The following is a 23,760-nucleotide window of genomic DNA, read 5'->3' as shown; positions in this document are numbered from 1 at the left end:
GCATAAGACATTTTCGGCAGTTGGGGTGATTGAAATTTTACAATGTAAAATCAAACTGTGAAACTGTTCATGGTTCTTAATATTTTTAAATTTAGATTAAATTTACACAGACTCTGGGGCATCTGGGTGGCGTAGCGGTCTATTCCGTTGCCTGCCAACATGGGGATCGCCGGTTCAAATTCCCGTGTTACCTCCTGCTTGGTCGGCCGTCCCTACAGACACAATCGGACATGTCTGCAGGCGGGAAGCTGGATGTGGGTATGTGTCCTGGTCACTGCACTAGCGCCTCCTCTGGTTGGTCGGGGCGCCTGTTCAGGGATGGAGGGGGAACTGGGAGGAATAGTGGGATCCTCCCACATGCTACGTACCCCTGGCGAAACTCCTCACTGTTAAGTGAAAAGAAGTGGCTGGGGACTCCACATGTATCGGAAGAGACGTGGTAGTCTGCAGCCCTCCCCAGATCGGTAGAGGGGGGTGGAGCAGTGACTGGGATGGCTCGGAAGAGTGGGGTAATTGGTCAAGTACAATTGGGGGAAAAAGGAGGCAGGGCTCGAAATTAACTTTTTTCCTCAGTGTCCCACAACTGTCCTGAATTCTACTTTGTATTGTCCCGGATATAACCAACAGTGTCCCAAATTTTAATTCTTGTCGTCGCCCCCCCCAATTATGCAGAATACATATAATTTGATCCTTTTTTGTCACTTAATCATCACACCATGGACTCTGGTCCACCATATAAGTTTAAAATACTTATTCTTTTATTAAACATATGAATATTAGTCTGATCTGTTGCCTCTCCTCGAGTAGAAGGGAAGAGAGTTGTTTTAAGACATGTTTCTATATATCCAGACTAATTTATCATTATGTCAGCATTAAAGAATTCTGATTTTTATTTTTCAATTCAATATTTGGAAACCTCTATCTGGCAATCAAAGTGGTATGAATGATAATCCAAAAACAGAAGTTCCATAATACAGTTTAATAAATGTATCTGTTTTCAGTTGTAATTACAAGTTATCATCACAATCAGTAGTACTATAGGAATATCATTTGATCTTCTATCATCATTTATGAATGTCAACCATCTTGCTCTCACTCATTCACCCACCCCACCAGATCTCCCCCCTTCGCATTTACTCTCTGTCATTAAACATGGGTTGGCGTGTTCTCTGGCCACTTTGTCACCACTTGCTCTGCATTATAGTCCTCAACCTCAGGGCCATGCAGTGATATGCAGAGGGGGGAATTCAGCATTTTGTTAGAGAGTGATCCTCTCCAGTCAGACTTAATCCTTCTCATGCAGGAGAAGCCTCGCTCACAGCATGATGTTGACATCGGGAACACAAGCAGTATCTCTGTAATCACCTGCATGTGGGGAAACTGTTCAGGCCTGCCTATGGCACTTTGCAAAAGTCTCTGCCATAACACCTGAGACTGAAGATGCCTGAAGTGTGGATGCACTAGTACCTTAAGGTCAAGCCACTCCTGTTTCACTTCCTGACTTGATCTGAAGTCCTCACATGCTTCAAGAATTCCCTTAAAGTGAGTGACAAAAGTCTCAAGATCAGCCAGGCCAAAGGTAGCCAGGTCAGTGATGTCCTCTGGCCAGTTGCTAAAGTTAAACATGGTGGCAGCAGCTTTAAAGACACCATCATCAAGGCTGCCAAACCGTGTGGTGAGGTAGTCACAGAAGCCATCGATAAGTTTTTCTTTCACTTTGTGGAGGTTGTCATCATCCACTTGTTTCCTGTTGAGCTGTACACCAGAGTAGGTGTTTCCAGGAAAGGGCCCCACTTCATCCAGGAACTGCTTCAGATGCTGGCCTGGGACTGTCTGAAATACACAATAAAAGAAAAAAAAGTCTTTCACTGTCACAATCATTAAACATACACTGTAGCATACAAAATTCTCTCTAGGGAGTTTATTTACCAACTATTAATTGTGTTTACCTTCATGGCTACAAGAGCCAGGGTCGTCTTCTGCAGTCCATCTGACACCATCTGTAGTGTCAGCCCATCCCTCTGAAAGAGAAGGGTCAGGTCTTTCAGCTCACTGAGAATGTTGAGAAGAAGATGAACAAAAATGACTGTCTTGAATTGCTTAAGTCCTTTCCCAGTGTGGCTGGCCCGCCCCTTCATGATGTCACTTGCTTCTCTATCATGCATGTCACTTGCTTGGCTCTCCAAATGGAAAAGGATGGCTTGGTAGTTCCTGATAAGGGCTGACAAGCCATGGAGTGTGTGCGGATGCCCCCGTGTACCATCGATAGTCCCTGGTTTGACCAGATCTATGTTGAGGGCTTCTGCCACAGTCTTGAGCTTACAGCTAGCTTTGGCTGATGTATGGTAGTGTTGGTAGATTCCATTGATAATTTGCTTCAGTTCTGTGAGAATTGGAAAAGATTTCATGCTGTCTAATGCGGTCAGCTCAAGACGATGAGCCACACACCAGATGGTCACCAGCGATCCAAACATCTCTTTCAGCCTGGGAGACACTCCATTTCTTTGCCCGATCATCACATAGGCCCTGTCACATCCGAACCCAACCAACTTTACCTTTAGGTCATCTTCTGAAAGCCCAGCTTGATGAAGTCCAGACATTATGGCGTCTAGGATGCCCTGGCTGTTAGCATGCTGCAATGCCACCATAGTCAACATGATGTTGACAGGTAGACCATTTTCAATATATGTTACATAAATTATCTCCTGGTCCTGCACTGATCGGTCAACAGAAGAGTCAGACATTATAGAAAAAAATCTTGCAGCCGTTATCTTCTCTTCCAAAGACTTGTTCATGGTTTTAGCTATGTTGTCTATGAATGTCTGACAAGCGTGGTCATTTTTGTAAGTGTTTCCCAAGTTAAGGCCATTCTTGAAATGCAGATCCACTAATTTGGGAAATTTTATAAAGGGTTCCTCTTCCTTTGCAACATAATATGCTACGTTAAATAGCTTAATTAACTTCTCTTTAACATCTGGATCCATTCTTAGAAGACAGCTTGGCAGAGGTGCTTTCTCAGGATTCTCTCGTACTCTGAGAGCCTTCTCACAATTATTGTGAGCAGATGTAAGGAGGTGCATTTTTAGTGTTCTCACACATATTTTGTCGCCTCCTACACCGATGAACAAAGAACTGTCTTTGGCCTTTGCTGGGAAGGATCTGCATGTTGAGCAGTACATAATTTGGGCAGCTGGATCAAACTCGGCAAAGGGGTATTGTTGCCTCCATTCAGGAAGCCACTTCCTCTTCCTCTTTGCCTCATCGCCTCCTCCGTCCTTGGACACTTGCAGCTCCTGAATTTAGTTTTTAAGACAAAACATATGTTCATGTTATAATAATATAATATAACATTGCATAACATAGTATGGTATAATGTTGTATAAAACTTTGTCTTAAAGCCCCGATGATGTCTTTGAGCCAGACCCCTCCTTTGTATTAATATAGTTGTAGAAGACAAAAACATTATCAATTGTAGAAGCAATGTTATTACGAAAGTGGTGAAATGCAACATTTTTACATGAGCATTATAAACTTGGTCATTTTGATATTTTTCTACAGCATTATTTTAGTCTTTGGTTTCAACATAAATACACGTATTTTTTTCGGCCTGTTGAGGGAGCCCTGATCCAAAAAAATGCAGACATGCACATTCAATTGTAGCCTTGCTTTGGCGTGCAAAATCTACTGGGCGATTAGCTAGACACAAAAACTACAACAACTTGAACATTACTCTCTCTTAACATGACACATTATTCTCATACCAGAGTTGATTGGCAAACTAAAATCACCTTGCGACCCCCTTTCTAATCGGCACCCGATCTGACTGATGTTCTTGACAAAAAAAAAAACCTGTTGGCTCATGGACTAAAAAAAGAATGATTAGCTACCATGCCTTACGTTTTTGCAGCTAAAGATTCTAGCCTAGTCACTGACTGACTGACTGACTGACTGACTGACTGACTGAACAAAGAAAATACAAAAATGATAGTATAGGCTACACCAGGGGCGATTCTAGGATCAGAGCTTTAGGGGTGCTGAGCACCCAGAGTGCTGGCTGGCCAGGCAAGATAAATTTGGGGGGGTGGATCAAACCATTTTCGAAGCATGGGGGGGGTGCTGTATTTTTGTTGTTAAAATATTACGTTTAAAGCATATACTGGATATGGTTTTGACATTTTTTCAGCTTATTAAACATGGACATACAGTAAAAAATAAAAAATCTCTTCCAATTTTAGGGGTGCTGGGGTTCAATTTAGGGGTGCTGCAGCACCCCCAAAAATGGGCTAGAAACGCCTATGGGCTACACCTCTTATTCTGATCAACTGTATTTCACATAATTTTCGCAAACATCAGAAGAACATGAGGCCGCATTTTAGGACGTTTGTAGCTGCTATGCATGTAAGGCACAATTCAGTTGCTAGCGTTAGCTATCGCTGAGCACTAGCTAACATTGACAGTTAAGACAACTAACTTACCACAGGGGAAGACGATGAATGATGACCAGGACTTGGGATGTCTTCGTTTCGGGATTCGGCAGTATTGGGGCTTGCATCAGGGGGCTGTTTATTCAACCACCTCAGCATTTCTTTCTTCTTCTTCTTTTAACTGTCGTTGATGATGGTCTATCGCTCTGGCTCTATGAATGTTGCATTGGCGCGAGTCAAGCAGCAGCCACTGGCAGAGTGGATGACGTAGAATGCATTCTATGATTTGCACGAACAGGCGATTGACTGCCCTATCGTGAGGTGCCGCAAGAACGTAAGCCTTCTGTAGTTTCGCCGTTCACACGTTTTTATTAAATTATTCAAACGACAAAGTAACGTCTAGATACTCATTAATGACTTTGCAAATAACACCTATTTCGAAGTTTACTTTGAAATTTTTTTTCACTGTCCCGGAATTGTCTCAGACAAAATATATTTGTGTCCCAGTAGGATTTTTTATGGTCCCCAGGACATCGGGACATCATTCATTTCGAGCCCTGAAGGGGGGGGGGGGATAAAAAAAATCTACACAGACTCTGACAATTTTGAACTCAGACATAATTACTGAGCATAGCCCGAAAAGCGAGGGAAGCTGTTGAGCAAAGTTCAGCTAAGCTCAGTCATTGTAATCAGCTCAGTTGAATAATTATAGGATCTACTACTACTACTACTACTTCCGGCTGCTGCCGTTAGGGGTCGCCACAGCGGATCATCCATTTCCATCCTCTTCCCTGGCAGCTCCATAATAATGATAAAATAATAAATAAATAATAATAAAATGATAAAATGAATAATTATTATAGGGCCCTGTGATGGACTGGCAGCCTGTTCAGGGTGTCTCCCCACCTGCTGCCCAATGACTGCTGGGATAGGCTCTAGCATTCCCGTGGCCCTGAGTAAAGATAAGCGGTTTGGATAATGGATGGAGACCAAGGGAACATTCCGCCATGGTCCAAGAACCACTTACAGCATGGGTGCCCACTACGTCGATCGCGATCGACCAGTAGTTCGCGAAGGCAGTGCTGGTAGATCTCCATGACGTTCCAAAAAAACGTTTTTTTCAAGACATTAATTAGCCTGTCATCTGTCCTCCATTTGGCATTTGCCTTTTGATTGACGTAAAGGACGGCCAGTCTGCTGTTGCCTAAAACCAAAGATTCTAGAGCGGAACCTAAAACTTTGTTACATTAGGTTACCATAACAACCAGAGCCCTTCTCGAACGTACCTTGAAGTTCACATGCCCACAACGTGAGCTAATGCAGAACTGCATCGAGCTAGCTAGTTCAACTCTATAAAAAAAACTCTACAAAAAAGTGAAACAAAACAAAAATGAGTGGGGGAGCCGGACCTAGCAAGAAACAAAAAACGTACCCTTTCCATGTGGAATGGGAGGAGGACTTTTTTTTCACCATGTCTTATTCCAAATGCGTTTGTCTCCTCTGTCAGTCTAGCATTGCTATCCCAAAGAAAGGAAATGTGGAGAGGCACTTTCGAACTGTTCATAAAAACTACGACAATGACTTCCCTCCGAAAAGCGAGCTGAGAAAGAAAGGTGAGGGAACTAAAATCGCAGTTAATCGCCCAGCAGTCACTTTTCACGCAGCCGAATTCAAAGGCAAAGGCAGCCACCGGAGCATCTTTACGGGTGAGTCACTCCATCATTAAGCATAAGAAAGCCTTCCAAGGTGGAGAGATGATGAAAGAGGCCTTCCTTGAGGCAGCAGATTCGTTGTTTCGGGACTTTAAAAACAAATCAGAAATAATATCTTCAATCAAAGCTCTCCAGTTGTCAAGAAATTCCATCACAAGGCGCTGTGAAGTGATGGGCGATGATTTGACACAGCAGCTTTGGAGGGACATCGTGGACTGCGAGTGTTTCTCACTACAATTGGACGAGTCTACGGACATCAGTGATACGGCCCAATTGTGCATTTTCATTCGGGTGGTGTTTCAAGATATGACCGCAAAAGAGGAGCTGTTAACAATACTACCCATGAAGGAACACACGCGGGGAGAGGACATTTTTCAGATCTTCAAAAACTTTGTGGATAAAATCCAGCTCCCAGTGTGTAAACTGGTGTCAATCACCACGGACGGTGCGCCTGCTATGGTGGGCCGCTCCAATGGATTTATTGCCAAGTGCAGGGAGGACGATGCTTTCCCTGACTTCCTTAATTACCATTGCATAATACACCAACAAGCATTATGCGCAAAAATGCTAAACATGAAAGAGATCATGGATGTGGCAACCAAACCCGCCTGTTCTATTCGAGCGAGGTCTCTTCAAAGACGGTTGTTTGGTACACATTTGGAAGAGGCCGACTGTAACTACTCTGGCCTCTTGCTACACACTGACGTGAGATGGCTTAGTAGAGGGAGATTCTTGCAGAGATTTCGAGAGCTCTGTCCGGAGATTAAGGAGTTTCTCCTTATCACTAAACATGCGGAACACAAGCAACTTAATGACAATCAGTGGCTGCTAGACTTGGCGTTTTTAACTGATTTAACCAACATGTTGAACGAGCTTAATTTAGAGCTGCAAGGAAAAGACAAAAGCGTGGTAAACATGATCAGCTCAGTTAACGCTTTCAAACGGAAAATGCAACTTCTGTCCTCAAAGTTGCAGCGCCGTGATTTGGGAAACTTGCGAAACCTCGCAGCAGAGCTGGAGAAGCAAGGGAGGGCGTGTGCGCAACTTGACAGTGCACGCTACACAGAGCAGATTGAAAATGTCCGGTCAGACTTTGACAAATGGTTTCAAGACTTTGCTTTGCTTGAGCCAATCGCTACATTTATGTGCTACCCATCTGGGGAAGATACAGAGGTGGATTCCCTCGCCTCAAAAATGGCAACACTGTTTCACCTGAACTCGTCTGCAGTGGAGGATGAGATGCTGACAGTACAGGCTGACATTCAGCTTAAGTCCAGGGCGCATGGAGAGTTTTGGAACTTACTTACAGAGGACAAGTACCCAAACATGAGGAAATGCGCAACCTCCTTGACGGCATTATTCGGCTCTACTTATTTGTGTGAGTCAGCCTTTTCTCACATGAAGATTATCAAGTCCAAATACCGTACCACCATGACAGATGATCATTTGGAGGCCTGCTTGAGGCTGGCTACCAACAGCTACTGTCCAAACTATGCAGCCTGTCTGACTCCCTCCAGTGCAGGTCATCCTCAGAGTAGAGAGGTAGAGATCACAAATCTATTTACCACAGCTGTAAAGGTTCATGCAGTGATGCAATTTCAACATAGTGTAGTAGCAAATGCTTGGTATGATTATTGCCTGTGTAAGGTTCAATATAAATGCAAATCCATTGCAATACTGTATATGTAACACAACATGTATATAAATACACACACTGCATATAAATGTTCATATATATGTAAAACATGTATTGAGTATTTTTATTATTATTTTTAATATGAGTAGATCATTTTGACCTGGTCATTTTAAAAGTAGCTCACGAGTCAAAAAATTGTGGGCACCCCTGACTTACAGTAATTACAAATAGCTAGCTGTTGCTATCCTTACCTACATTTGATGTTGAACCGATTGCAGCTCCTTATAGCTCCTCGTGTTTGAAGCTGGTTTCTTCCAGTCGTCGGTCAATGACAGGACAAGCCGTCATTGTCATCCGATTTCAACTGATTTATAATAACCACCAACAGCACATCCTCATCCATCTGGCTCACCAGCAAGAAAGAAGGGAGGGAAATTAAAAGGGTTTTTTTGATTAACTGAGTCACCTCATAAGATATAGCAGATGTCTTGATAGCCTGAAAATATTTGGGCGGCAGGGCCCATCAATTTAAAACCACCCACCTAAGTTGTGCGTTTTCTGTCAGGATTCATGCTGCTATAAAGCTAGGGCAGTCAGGTAGAGACAGAGATGGGGAGAAATGGCTTGGGCCACACCATTTCACAGGGCTGCCAGCTGCAGGAAAAAGTTAAACTCACTGACTTGTAGACCAGCGCATTGTGGCTGTGGCCAACCAGGTGAACTCCCGGTGTTCATGATGGCTAGTCTATCCCTACTGCTGAGAACTAAGTTTGTTTTGTTCAGTACATTTTAAAAGAGGGGCAAAGGATGATTTGTTATAAAAAAAACTGATTTGTTATAAAAAAAAATCAAATATTTGAAGGTCTAACTTTAAAAATTAGGAAAAAAATGTCTTAAACAAACTGTACTTGCTGTAAATGAGTCAGCAACTTGTGTAACTTCGTTAGGCTATTTGCATGCTGTTGCTTTTGCAGTAACTTGGTCAGTCTACATACAGTTCCTGTACTTGCCGCTTCTGTTGTGGGAAGACGGTTGCGCGAATTCGCATTTGCAGCAGCCTCACCCAGTGCTGGTGTTGGAAGATGGCGACGCGAATTCACATTTACGGCGGCCTCACCCAGTACCGTCCATGCAGTGTCTTGGTCCACGTCTGGGTCTAAATTTTGTCTTCATTTGATGGCTGGGAGAGCTGGCGCTGGATCGGCTGGCAGAGCGGGGCAGGCTAAGCTAACTGCTAGCCCATGCAGACCGGCAGTAACACCGAGGGCGGTCTGGCGACGGCCTCACCTGGCGTTGACTGTAGTGTTTTGATGTCATCGTGAGGAGTGTGTCAAGGGTGTCTGGCTGGGGGAGCTGGCGTTGGATCAGCTGGGAGAGCTTGGTCTGCTTTGTCTGATGGGCCCGGGGACCACGGCTCCTGCGTGGGGCTGCGCCCGAGGAGGAAATGCTGAGGGCGGTCTGGCAGGATGCGGAAGCGGGGCAGGTTAAGCTAACTGCTAACCAATGCAGACTGGTGGTTGTGACAGTCACCCTGGCTGGCGTTCGTTCCCTCGGACAGTGATTTTTGTTTTTTTTTTGGTTTGATATATTTGTTAGCTTGGATATGTGTGTTCTTGTAGTTTTTGGGTGTGTTTTTGTCTTTGTGTTGTACTGCTGTGGGCTGGGGAAAACGGCATTTTGTTTCAATTCATGTACGCAAGTGCATGAAGTGAAATGACAAAGTGTTCCTGATTCCTGTTTGAGTGTCCTCACTCGTTTCTGTGTTTTGCCGTTCAAACTTCTACTTGTTACATTCTGCATGAATCTTAATGCCTCACTCCAACTCTTAAGAGGAACGGAACAGTAGAAACAGAACATTAGAAAACTTTTGTTTTGAAATAGAAAGGGTGTGTGTGTGTGTGTGTATAGTTTGTGTGTGTGCACACAAAATCCCTGATCCCTGATCCATGACGCTGACCGCCTGTGGGTAAAAACTGTTCCTAAAACAGGTGGTGTGACTCCCAGTGCTTTGAAAGTGCTTTCCAGACAGTAGTAGTGATGGGCTCGACAACTGTTAGCTTCAGTGATGCACTGCAGTGGATGGTATAAATATCTGAGAGCAGTGGTAGTTTGGTGCCTATTATATTTGCTGCCAGTTTCAGTCTTTTTGTGTAGCTTATGATCTCTTTTTAGCTAGGTTCCCAATTTAAGGATGTGTTCACTGGTGCATTGGCAAATATTTACCAGGGTTTTAGTAGACAAAATCTCAGTTATGGTCAAGGGAAGAACTTGTTATTTTAGTGCCTTTTCATGACACCCTCAGTCATGACCACTACAGATTTAAACAAAAACTAATTGTATTTTAAGACTCTTATTTTATTGGTTTAGAAATACCATATTTATTTAAACTTATGAGGTTGGTCTTCTTTACTGCACTGTACACAGTGAATTATCCTATAAACAGGTGAAACTCATTTGGGGTTAGCTTGCTTATTTGAAGGATATTGTTTCGACTAGCAATACAGTTAAAAGAAATACCAGATTTTAATTATTAGAGGATTTTGTACTGCTGTGAAAACAAGACGTGGAATATGTGGTCTGACAGGACGCTGAAGTGGGGCAGGCTAAGGTAACTGCTAGCCCATGCAGTCCAGCAGCTCTGATAACACCTAAGGTGGTCTGGCGGTGGCTTCGCCTAGCATTGACTGTGTTTTTGGTGTCGCCGTTTGGAGTGCAGGTAGGTGTGGTGAAGGTGTCTGGCTGGGAGAGTTGGCGTGGGATTGGCTGGGGGAGCCTGGTCTGACAGGATGTGGAAGCGGGGCAGGCTAAGCTAACTGCTAGTCCATGCAGACCGGCAGTTCCGACAGTCATCCTGGCGTTCGCGCTCTTGGACAGTGACCTTTTTTTTTTTTTTTTTTTTTTGGTATGTTGGATATAAGTGTTTTTGTATTTAAAAACCACTGCCCCATCCCTTGCCCTAAGGCAGCGGTGTTTAATCATGTGCAGTAGAAGGCCATGTGTATGCAGGTTTTCATTCAGACCCAACACTGCACCAGCTGATTTCACTAATCAGTACACTTTAAACCAGACGGGGGGGGGGGGGCTCATCAGTGAAATCCGCTGGTGCAGTGTTGGGTTTGAATAAAAACCTGCGTACACATGGCCCTCCATGGAGCTTGATTGGGCACCACTTCCTTAAGGCTATACTGCCTCAGAGACTGAATTTATTCACCAGCATGTCTTGTTTTTTTCTGTCAACAGCTGGTGTTGACAAGGATGCTTAAATCGAGCCTCCTTGCCACATGTCTGAACGTATTGCTGAAAATATAATTTGGAATGATGTCTCAGTTGTGCACAGTAGCACATAGTGCCTTGAGGCTACCTTTGGGGTGACACTTGTAATGTACGCATTGCTTCTAGACTTGCATTTTCATGCTAAGACCAGCAGGGAGCTCTCTTGCACCTAATTTGGAAATCCGGACGTAGGTCTAGATCCACTGTTCCCTGCCCACCGTTGCCTATGTTGCAAATGAAACTGAGCTTCAAAACAGAATATATGAATTTCATTTCAGCAGTTGTCCCCTCATGAGCTACTTGGTGATTAGTCGTTGCTGTTGCCATGAAATAAATTCCAAAGTAGACAGCTGTGCCACTAAATCCGATCACCTTCATCCCCTGACAATAGCTCACTTCACTTTCATTACTGTGGATTCTGTTAGACAGGCATCTTATCTTGCCCGTATCTGATTGTTGTAGGGGAAATGTGACAGTCAGAGATGATTTTAGTTATCGCTGCAGCACCAGACTCCTGCTGTGCATCTGCTGAATAAAGCTTGACTAATGCTCCAGTATATCCCTTTGTTTCAGAGAGGATTTTTTTTTTTTTGCTGATGCTTAACACTTTTTGCTTACTTATGAAATGGAGAGCAAATGTGTGTGTGTGTGTGTGTGTGTGTGTGTATATATATATATATATATATATATATGTGTGTGTATATATATATATATATATATATATATATATATATAGTGGCAGGATGAGAAAAAACACAGGAGACGAAGGCGAGTTTGAACTTTATTCCTCAGCTCCAAAACCAAACTGAAACAGGAACAACCTTGCACCAGTGAGCCCGGGAACGTAAACCACAGCCCCGCTGGGTGAAAAGCATAGCCCCTAGTGTCCGCCACAATATAATTGATTTTTTTTAATTCATTTTGGGCTGGCAGTATGTAATACAAAACTTACATCAGGACAAAAACAGTTTTATTTCTCTACTGTCCACAGACTTTTAACAGTTATGAGAACAAAATAATAAAGAAATAAAATGAATAATGAGAAATATAAAATAAGCAAATCTAAGCACTTTGTACATTTTGGGAAAGGTATAGTGTACATAAGAGCAATGAAAAGTATATCGGGGAAGACTTGGGAGAAAATTAAAAAAAAATCAATGAGCTTTGCTAGAATAAAACATTACAGGATCAGTCATTCAATACCTCCACAAAATCTGATCGTAAGGGCTTTACAAATTTGACCCACTTGGTGAACACATTTTTCTGAAGATGAAGCAAAAAAGTAATCTTTTCCATAACATAGATGTCATTTACTACATCTATCCACTCCTGTATTGTGTGTGTGTGTGTGTGTGTGTGTGGGGTGGGGGTTCAGGAAAGTGCTTTTTTTTTTTTTTTTTTTTTTACAAGTGGATATCAAAATACCAAATAAATATTCATCAAGTCGCCTTGCGTGAAAACCACAATTTCCCTAAAAATGTTGTGGAAAATTGCAAGGGCAGATCGGCGTTAAATATGTTTTTAAGTGCTTTGTGAAACTCTGCCCAGAAAGGTCTTATCGCTTGACCCTCCCAAAATATATGTCAATGATTGGCTTCCCGAAATCCACACTTTCCCCAACATTTGGCATCCCCTCCAGCAAAATGTGCTTTCTACTTTGGTGTAATAAAAGGGTTGGGGCATTTACACTGGAATTTACACACATCAAGCCAGTCCTCATTTGATACTGAAAAAATTACCTTTTTCCCAGTTTTGTTTAATGTATCGTGTGGGACTTTTCTTTTTTTTTGTCATAAGGCCTTTATATAATCTAGAGATAGCCCCCTTATTTAAATCATTTTGGTAGGCACCAAAAAATATCCCAAATATTGGATCATTAAAAGTCTGTTTTATTTCTGATTTTATGTTCAAAATGGCTGCATACCTGGAGACGGCTATACAAATCAGATTTTTCAAGACGATATTCTTTCCTCAGGTTTTCGAAGGAACTGGAATGTTGTTATTCCTTCTCAGAACCTAGATGTAAATCTGTGATCTAGTTTATTAGGCTTGAAGTCAAGATCATAAGCATACCATTGAATTATTTGTAATTTATGATGTAGTTTATAATCTTCTAACATATTCCAGATTTTAATTGGATTTCTACCCATGGATTTTCTGCATTATCTATAAATCTTCACAAATTTTTGTGGTTCAATGCTGCATGAATTGGGGGATCGTTCATAATGGAGAGTTAAATGTCTTTCCACCTGGCATGAAATGTTAGGTTACACATGTTAATTAAGGGATTAATCTGGGCTGCATTGAAATAATCCTTAACATGGGGTAGTGCCATTCCTCCTCCTTCTCTTGGGAGTTGTAGAGTTTTATATTTAACCCTAGTTTTTTCCCCTGCCAAATAGTCTGGAAATAATCATTCAATTCTAAAAATTGTTTTGAGGGAAGGAAATAAAACCTCGTGGAAGAATGTTCATTTTTACAGATTCTATGACTAAGAGCAAGGAAAGAAATGGAATTCCATCTGTGTATGTCATCTTTCATTTTTGTTAAGAGGGGACCATAATTAATCTCTTGCCAGTGTTGAGATTTTTTTCAGTAAGTATATTCCTAAATATTTCAATGAGTTCTGACCCCAGTTAAGGTTGAATTTCTCTTTAAGGTTTTTTTGGGGTGTATAGCCAAAAGTAACAAATTGTGTTTTTTGTACATGTAATTTATATCCTGCATGCCTCCCAAATGTTTCTTAAAGGTTCATCAGATTAGAAAATGAATTGGGGGAAATACTTAAATAGATCAACATATCATCGGGGTACAGTGCCACCTTGTGATCTTCTCCATACATGCAGATGCCTTTGATGCTTTCAGTCTGCCTTAACCACTGTGCGAGGGGCTCTATATAAAATGCAAAAAGCAGCAGTGAAATTAGGCGCCCTTGTCTCGAACCATGCTCTAATATGATGGTGTCTGAAAGGTACCCATTTGTTTTAATGCTATAATGACCAAGATGGTCATTATGACTGTTTTGGATTTTCAAAGTTTAATAACTTTGTGGGAAGAAAAAAGATAGAGACCTGCTGCTCCCTGAATTCTCCTAAAATTGCATATGTTTGCATTAAAATGAAGACCAGTTGCACCAAAAAAAAAAAAGTTATAAGATCTACCTAAAATGACCATGACCGGTCAAAATGACTGCTCGAAATTTGTGCATGATCGTGCGCATAACGTCACTATTTATGACCTGTTTTGGTCGTATCGTTTCCTTCACGAAGTTCATTACTCTGTTCTAGAAAAAAAACTAGTGTTCTCCAGTGCAGAGTAATAGTCTAAACTTGATTTTTGATTATTGCCAACATGTCTGGTTACAGACGCCATTTCAGACGCACCATGACTGCCACCGACGCGTTGTAGTATTTACAGACATTGGACAGCGGCCATTTTAAGTTGTTTGAAAATAGTATTAAAGTTGTTAAAATGTTAATTTTTGTGTCAGTTTTTAACAGACATAACTAACATATGTAATGCATTAATATCTCAATTGGGTAATTATCTTGACAGAATATAGAGTTTAAAAATCGTGGCGGTCATTCTAGTAGTTTTTAAGTTCCAGTTGTTGTTGGGACTGTTTCAATGTTTATTTTCAGTTCTTTTTTTACATTTCATGTTTTATAGGCCTTTGTTAGATTAGCAATATGTGTTTTCCGTTTTGTTTTTCAGGTAATATTTTCACTTTTTCAATTTTGCTATTCAAGTTCGACCATGTCTTCTCTGAAGTTTAAATTGTTTAAAAATAGTATTATAGTTGTTAAAATGTTAATTTTGGTGTCAGTTGTTTCCTAACAGACATGCTAACATATGCAATGCATTAATATCTCAATTGGGTATTTATCTTGACAGAATATAGCGTTTAAAAACCGGCAGTCATTTTGACCACCCATGGTTGTTTTAGGTAGAAGTGAAATCCCGGTTGTTCTGGTGTTAATCTGGGCTGATTGTTTACTATATAGTGTACGGATGCCCTTAACAACAATTTTGTGCATGTTAAATCTTTCAAGAATTTTATGTAGGAAAGGCCAACTCACTGAATCAAAAGCCTTCTCAGCATCCAGACTAAGAAGGCTTTAGGATTGTTCTGTTGGATTCAGTTTAATATATGCAATGATCATTTGATGTTATTAGGGTTAGGGTTTGTCTTTGTGAAATAAATCCAGTCTGGTCATTATGAATAAGTTGAGAGAGGATCTTTTCCAGGCTTTTGGCAAGGATGGTTTTGTATAATTTGTAATAAACATTCAGCACTGAAATTGGCCTGTATGATCCATATTCTAATTTGCCTTTCCCGCCCTTGGGGATAACTGAGATCACTGCCTCGTGCCATGATGGAGGCATTTTGGCATCTGTTCAGGTTGTGTTGCAAGCCTGAAGATGGCTTTGGCATTAACTCAAATCGAAGCCATACGTATACCACTCTGAGGCAAAGCCATCCAGGCCAGGTGATTTATTCGCTTTAAGTGTGGAGGTGGCGCTGTTTAGCTCTGTCTCAGTTGCCACAGCTGTTAATATTTGCTTTTGTTCCTCTGATAGGACAGGTAGATTGAGAGAGTTAAGGAACTGCCAATTTGTTGCTCACCCTCTAGGTGCGGTTGTGTATATGAAAATGTATAGTACTTTTTAAACAGTTTTTGTATTTCTTCTTGTTTGAATTGTATAATTTTATAATCTGGGTCCTTTATTTTGTATCTAGTGTTTAACTGCTCATGGTTTTTGTAACTTCGTCGCCTGAAGTTTTATTGATTTTGAGCCTGACTCATTTCTGTTTTGTAAATATCTTCTTTTTTTTTCTCCAATTTCCTGTGAATGTAATATATTTATTTTGTTTCTAATTTTCTGTATTTTTGTCATCAAATTTAGTTTTGTTCCCTTTTATGCTGTGTCTCAAGGTCTTTCAGTTCTATTAGTCTTAATTGTTTTTCTTTTTCACAGGCACAAAAAGATATAATTTGCCCTCTGACGACTGCTTTTAAGGCATCCCATACTATAGCTGAATCAACCTCCCTCTTATCATTTTCTTCTAGATAGTTTTATTTCCTCATTCGTTTGAGTCTTAAATTGTGAGTTATTTAGGATACTTGAATTTAGCCTCCACAATGTTCTTCTCAGGTCATCACCAGTATACTATATTGTGCAAGAGAGATGTAAGTGCATGATCAGATGAGTTGATGTATCTAATATCACAGCTCTGCATTCTAAGGTGATCTCTCTAACAAAAAATAATCGGTTCTTGAGTATGCCTCATGGGGGCATGAATAAAAAGTATAATCCTGGCTTGATGGATAAAAGTCTCCAGAGATCTAATATGCCCTGCTCTGCCATTAGAACATTCATTTTTTTATGCAATGATGTAGCAGTCACATTTTTTGATGAATCTAGTTTTGGGTTATGACGGATGTTACAATCTCCACCACATATGACAATTCCTGTGGCCCATATCATCAAATCAAATATTTTTCTGTAAAAAGCAAAATCATTTCTAGGGAGGCATACATTTTACATAATGCATTACAATACCATTTATTTTTCCTGAGACTATTATATATATCCCTTCCTTATCTGATACCTCTGAAAATTGTTCAAAAAGATACTTTTTGTGATATTAAAATTGCTACGTCTCTTCTATGGCCTGATTCATGAGATGAATAATGTACCCTTGAAAACCCCATTCTCTTTAGTTTTTCATGTTCTGATGGATTGAGGCGTGTCTTAGAAGACCACAACCTGTGCATTTTCCCTTTTCATTTTTGACAGTATTTGGTTTCTCTTGGCTCCCATTCACATTGAATTAAATAACCTTAAGGACTGGCTTATTCATAGTCTCCTACTTCGAATGCCACAAATCAAAACTCTTCCTGTACACTGTACACTAAAAATACCGGAGAGCGAACATATTTTTAAGACATCTTTTTTGCGCACATAACTGCCATAGATTTCCAAGGGAAGTTTCCTAGTTGTTGTTTTTTTTCCTACACTGCTGACCTCTCCACCTCCACTTCCCCACTGGACAGTGATTTTTGACCTGGACTTAGTGCAAGGTGCTCCTGAAGGGGAGCCGGTTCTGACCGTTGTGAGTCTGATGAGACTTAATGCTCGGTATTCTTAAGACATGTGGTCTGTAAAGCTGCACCTCATAGAAAAGTGATGTTATTGATTTTTTTGTTTCAATTTGGGGGCGAGGATATGTTCGACAGGATGGTTCAAAACCACAGGGCTGTTGAAACAAAAATGCTTCCTTTGTATTCTATCATACTGAAGGAACACATGGGAAGAGGATAATGGATAGAGGATGGGGTATAGATGTACTGTTGGCCATAGATGCATTAAAATATATTCTACCATTGCACTCATTGTATTTTGCTCTGATGAGCCAAAACATTATGACTACTCACAGGTGACCTGATGGGTACATTAGATGGTAAACGAACAGTCCTCATAGTCAAATGTGTTGGCTGCAGGAGAAATGGGCAGGCGTAAAGACCTGAGTGACTTTGACAAGGGCCAAATTGTTATGGCCAGACGACTGGATCAGAGCATCTCTGAAATGGCAAGGCTTGTGGGGTGCTCCTGGACAGCAGTGGTGAGTACCTACCCATTGTTCGGGAATGGTTTGAGGGACATGATGAAGTGTTCAAGGTGTTGTCCTGGCCTCCAAATTCTCCAGCTCTCAACCCAATTGAGCATCTGTCGGATGTGCTGGAACGACAAGTCCAATCCATGGCGGCTCCAATTTGCAACTTACAGGACTTGAAGGATCTGCTGCTAATGTTTTGGTGCCAGATACCACAGGACACATTCAGGGGTCTTGTAGATTCCATGCCTCAGCGGTTCAGCGCTCTTCTGGCGGCACACAGATGACCAACAGCATATTAGGCAGGCGGTCATAATGTTTTGGCTCATCAGTGTATATTTGTCTAGGATGTGGTGTAAATGCAGATGGAGTTCAGTGTTCTAAACCTGTGTGCTCTCTCTTTGTTCCTCTGAAGGTGTTCACTGCACGCACGGCTTCAATCGGACAGGCTTTCTGATATGTGCATACTTGGTGGAGAAAATGGACTGGAGGTAAGGTCAGACGTCCTGGCTCATTCTCAGTGCTTGGTCTGTGTTCTCTTTCTCAGGGGACTGCATAGGTTCCCCAGTCTCCTCCTTTCAGCATCAATACACACAACACATGGTCCTTTTTCCGTATGAAGTTCAGGGCACACTTACCTCCCTGAGAGACCACACTGAGATTCAGTTGGGGTAAACAGAGTATATCTGTTGCTGTTACATTTATAGAACCACGACAATCGAGGTGACCATTCAAAATGTGAAGGTGAAGCAACCATCTTATTTACTCTATCACATATAAATCAACAGCTACATTGCAGAAAACTGGTAAAGACAAAATGTAACATAATTTAACGCCATTCAAACATGCCAGTATGGAACAAGTTACTTTGTGTGCCACATTTCACAAAAGCAACTATCAAAAAAATCTCTCAATCTAATTTTATTAAATCATATTTACTACAAACATCAGGAACAACAAACATAAACTCATTTACGTCTCTGAGAAGACGTATTTTCATTGTCCTCTACCATCACCTACAACTATACTATGGCAGTATAAAGATCGTGGGCTCTGCCACAGGTTTTTGGCCGTTGGCTAAGAAAAGCAGCCATTGATATTTACAACTTGTGGTTGTGTCAGTGCACAACTGTTTTGTTCTCTAAATTGTCTTGTAACTCTCGTTATCTTTTTCTTTAGCAACTGTTTTTTGCTTTTGATGCTGCATACCCTCCTCCCCAACTTTCTCATTACAAACTGCCTGATCAAGCTCCTCCTGACCTCCTCTGCCCAAATCCAATACGAAAGCTTGTTGTTATAAATTGTCACTACTGTGAGTAAGGACATTTAGATATACTGGTTAATTTGTGACACTTTTCTTTAGAATTATCTCTAACTCATCTGTGAAGTTCACCACAACTACCTCCATCTAATGCAACCAGTAACTTGTATTTGATAAAACATACTGAGGTCTTACTTGATTTGAGTACTTGATTCCACAGAGAAGCACGTCACTTTTATTTAAAATGCTTTCTGAACCCTCAAGTCCAGTAAATTGCTGTAGCAGAGCAGCACGGCCATACAGTCGAAAAGGGCCTATTGTATCATGAACCATACAATACGAATCCTTTTAGGATACATATTGTATTGTACCCGGGCTGCTCCTCTGAAAGGATGACTTATGTCCTGCCTTGGAAACAGACCGACGGAGCTCCTGCCTATGGACTCTGTACATATGTGATGGCTTTAAAAGTAACATTGTCAAAATCAATCAAGTCATGCTTAAAGAGACTCACTGGTTGGTAAAGGCCGAACAGGCTGCTAGATGCCAAAGCAACTGAATAATTCACAAGTTTCGAGCAAAGGAGGAATGAGAACATGTCTTGAGTTGGAGGGAGAGCAGCAGAAGGGGAGTCTTTGAAAGAATGCGGATTCTTTGAGTTTTCAAGGAGCTGAATAGAAAAGGTTTAACCCTTCCAACACCCACCACATCTCCAAAATACATCTCCAAAATACAGCTGCCGCCCCGGCCCAAGCTGTACAATATCACAGTATCATGTTGCGTAGATATTTGATATGTGTGTGTGTAATTTAATATCTGAAAGGAAACTCAAGGTATTAAATTCCTCTTGATTAGTAGACTGAGTCATCATCACTGTGAACAGTATTACATTGAGGTGTCTAATGAACTTTCATAATTATTAATGTCAATCAAAGAGATATAAAGTGACACACACTAACAAATGAGTATCAGAGTTTATAATTTGCCTGACATTTTGACCAAAAAACAAAATGGAGTCCTTATAGATAATTGCAAGAACAGCTCTCATTTCCAAAGTGGAACTCGGGATACAACAAAAGATAACAAACAAGTGTGTGCATTGTCAGGTTGAATGGGTCTTTTCTTCATGTCTCTGTTCAGTGTGGAGGCAGCTGTAGCTGCATTTGCCCAGTCCAGAGCTCCTGGGATCTACAAGGGAGACTACCTCAAAGAGCTTTTCCGTCGGTATGGCGATGTGGAGGACACACCCGCTGCCCCTGCTCTCCCGGAGTGGTGCTTTGAGGATGATGATGGGGACGGGGATGATGATGGGAATGTAATTGGCCAGGAGTCAGGTCCCAGCTCCTCTGGGTCAGCGCCTGGCAAACGGAAGAAAGAGAAGTTGAAACTGGTAAGACTTGCTGAAAGCCCAGGGAAATGGACTGTTAAGTAGGGGAATCCATTGGGTCTGCGCCGCATGACATGGATCTCATGCAGCGAAAGTGAGGTAGAGTCGTAACGGGTGGCCATTCCTCTAAATGATTGCTTTTTCTTGTTCAGTCATTTAGGATATCCCAATAAAAATGTTATACAAATTTATGAAACTTGCCACCCGTCATTCCCTCAAGTCGCTGGTGAAGTGAGATATGACTCAGCTGAGTCATATCACGTCCGACAGTGTAAAGAGTTCATCAGCCGTCTGACTGATCTCAAAGAAATTTGAAGTGTTGACTCTTTTACAATTATCTGTAATGTTGCCGTAATTTACATCAGGTTTATTAAGTATGCGGTGTGTGCTCGAGCAAGTCAATATGAATGTGTCACTGTCATTGTGTGCAGCCCAGTAGAAGTGTCTAGAAGAGGCGGGAGAGGAGAGTAACAGTGCTGTGCTTCTCTGATATGAAGGAGCATGGTCATGGTCGAGTGGATTTCTCCAAGTCAGACTGATTGGTGCCGAATTGGCTTGTAATAAAGAATCCGTAAAATTGAGTTTGAAGTAGCAGTTTTGAGTCTTGAACGTGAATGAATAAGTAAAATTTTATTGTTATTCTGTAGGAAGTGAACCAATCCCTGGTCTCTGTTCTAAGGAGTGTAGTAGCCCAACTCTGGCTTAGTGAAAGCAGACAATACATGACAGTGTTTCCCCTTCATATATTGTACTCAGGCGACCCGCCAGCAGTGAGGATATGAGCCGCTAAGGCATGATTGCCCATGGCAAAATTTATGTTCAATATGATTCTTAATTTTGGCCGGCGGTTTCCGGAAAGCACTGCAACACTGGGGACAGTGTCATACAAACAGGAGATCGGGGTGGAAATGTGGAGTGGAACTAAAGCTGAATAGATTGATTTCACGCGGGAACATTAAATAAACACAATCAGCATGAGCAGAGAATGGGGTGTCGGGGGGGGGGGGTTTACACACTAGCAGAGAAACCATTGGTGGGGAAAATGAAGGGTAAATGCTGCCGATTAACTTTCACATTAGCTAAAAAATTAGATTTCTGACAGAAAAACTGTTACACCAAGTCTGAAAAATTGATGTTGTTTACTCTTTGTTTAGGATGAGAAGTTCAATGATTCACGGTTATCGATGTTGACTGGAGAAAAAAAGTCAAAATCTGGCACGCTGTTACATTAGCTTCTGTTTTGCGTGAATATTAAGTGAAATAAAGCGGTTCCTCTTATGATTTTCAGGTGAGTTTATTAACTATTTCCCAAGAAAGAAAAAGACTCAGAGGAAAGTGAGAGTCGGGTAGAGACTAGCCAGTAGGCTACTTGTAGGCTATATATATTTGTACATATATTTATATGTAAAATCTTTTTCTCAAAGTCACAAAAAACGCACATTTAACAGATGTTTGAGCAAATGTTCTTCCCGGGGGAGGATCCTCCTGGACCCCCCCCCCCCCCCCCCCACATGCTGTGGTTTCTTGCCTTACCACCACAGTAAGAAAAACACCAGGGGTACACTGCCCGGGCAGCGGCCCTGTGTATCTTTTAATAAGAAGAGCGTGAGGTTAACATGACCGGGACTGGGCTGTACCGTCACTACGAAAGCCAGCCATTCATTCACGATATGTGCTCAGAATATTCTTAGAGGAATATATTATCATGTCATATCAGATTCTGTACCACATGGCATTCATTATATCATGCTATTACATCAGTCTCTAGACCTCAATAAGGGAAAAGGGAGCAAAGAAGGTCATGTCAAAAGATAATCTGTGTCCTTTTAAGAAAGTAAGTAGTGCCAGAGGGAGGAAGAATTGCTGCCAGTAGGGAGAGAGTATGACGGATGTCATCCACCTTTTATCTAAGTTACTAGCAGCTAATTCCCCATGGGAAATGGAGCTTTGTTGGGAGGTGAAAGAGAAAGGTAGTGTTGGTGTAGTTTCCAGGAAGGCAGAGCCGGGGGAGCAGATTGTCGAGGGAGGTTGGAGCAAATTAGAGAGAGAGCAAGAGAGAGGAGGTTGCGGGGGTTAGTGATGTCATCATCCAAGCTGCATCTGGGTTGCTTTTTCTTCTGTCAGGCAGACTGACATTTCTGCACACAGGGATTCACATTAAGGGACAAAAAAAGAGCAGCATTTTAGAGATGTCTCTACCATGTCTAGATATGTGTGTATGTGTGTGTGTGTGTGAGGCTGTGACAGTTCCTTAAAACATCATTAAAATTGAACCTGCTCTATTGTTTTCCCCCAGGGTGCAGTATTCCTGGAAGGTATTTCGGTTAAAGGCGTCACGCAGGTCACCACTCAGCCCAAACTAGGAGAGGTCCAAAGAAAATGTCAGGAGTTTGCCGAGTGGGAAAAGTGAGGATTGTCTTCTCATACCTCTCTGGGAGATTCTGTGTATTTTCTTATGTTTGTTTGTTTGCAGCCATGGATGTACTGTATTGTGCTGGGAGTGACTCACTAGCCCTGAATCATGCCTCTCCTGGTTCATGGTGCCTTTTAGCTGGCTACCAGAGCTGAGAACAGATTTTATTTTTTTCATTAAAAACAATAGTCCTTGAGCCTTGTTAATGAAGTTAAACTGAGTCGGGCGTCCGGCATAGGCGGAGTTTGACATTCGAGCCGGGGGGGGGGGCAAAAAAAAGCAAAAAAAAACAAAAACTCATTGTAACAGCTGAGACCTGGCCTACCACCCTGGGAACACAGCACGAGCAGACATGGACAAAACAAACATGTTAAATAAACATATATGTTTATTTTTAAAGCAGATTTGAAATTACATCGTAACAATTTAACAATTCGCCTTTATGAAATCCAATCACGGCACGGCTGTCTGGGAACGCAATAGACACAAGGTGGCGGAATGCCCCAACACTTAAAAATTAAACTAAATGCAACAGCCCCAACGTAAATAAAGTCCTAAATCAAAGGGGCATCTCCAGGAATTAAGGAGGTGTTCGACTTAAGTGGACAACGATCGTTTTGTACTTCCAAAACATTTTGAGGGGAATTGGGGCAGAGTAGGTTGCTTAGGACAGCCGTGTTTTTCTCCAAGATCATCTGTGTTACCTAGTTCGGCTCGTGCATCTGTGGGGTGACCGTCAGGACTGCTAGCAGTTGCTGCTAATCCAGAGCTGCTCGAAGTTTCCTCCAAGTTCACAACAGTATCGTTTTGCCTATCGTCATCATCGGTTATTGATGTTTGTGTTGTATCCTTGTTAGATCCCCATGGCTGACCATTTGTGTCGCCTGGAGCTCGACGTTTTAAAGATCTCCTTATGTCCATATTTTTGTGCCGGCTAGATAACTACAACGTTATTACCCATGTATGCTAGCTGAGAATCGTTGGTTCGATTTACGTTAGCATACATGTCACTCATCACATGATCCAGAGCCCTAA

General features: G+C 41.6%; 1 protein-coding gene across 1 annotated transcript in view; it reads left to right on the top strand.

Annotated features, from left to right (window-relative positions):
- Nucleotides 1-23,760, top strand: part of rngtt (RNA guanylyltransferase and 5'-phosphatase) — a 165,575-nt gene that overhangs the window by 8,680 nt on the left and 133,135 nt on the right. Inside the window, exons 5-7 of the mRNA XM_056294589.1 lie at nt 18,080-18,155; nt 20,066-20,315; nt 22,609-22,718. Of these exons, the coding sequence (XP_056150564.1) occupies nt 18,080-18,155; nt 20,066-20,315; nt 22,609-22,718 (436 nt within the window). The remainder of the gene's footprint in view (nt 1-18,079; nt 18,156-20,065; nt 20,316-22,608; nt 22,719-23,760) is intronic.

Source organism: Lampris incognitus, chromosome 15 (assembly GCF_029633865.1).
Source record: "Lampris incognitus isolate fLamInc1 chromosome 15, fLamInc1.hap2, whole genome shotgun sequence".
In the NCBI taxonomy this organism is placed as follows: Eukaryota; Metazoa; Chordata; class Actinopteri; order Lampriformes; family Lampridae; genus Lampris; species Lampris incognitus.
The sequence above is the reverse complement of the archived record's forward strand: the minus strand, read 5'-3'. Positions and strand labels throughout refer to the sequence as shown.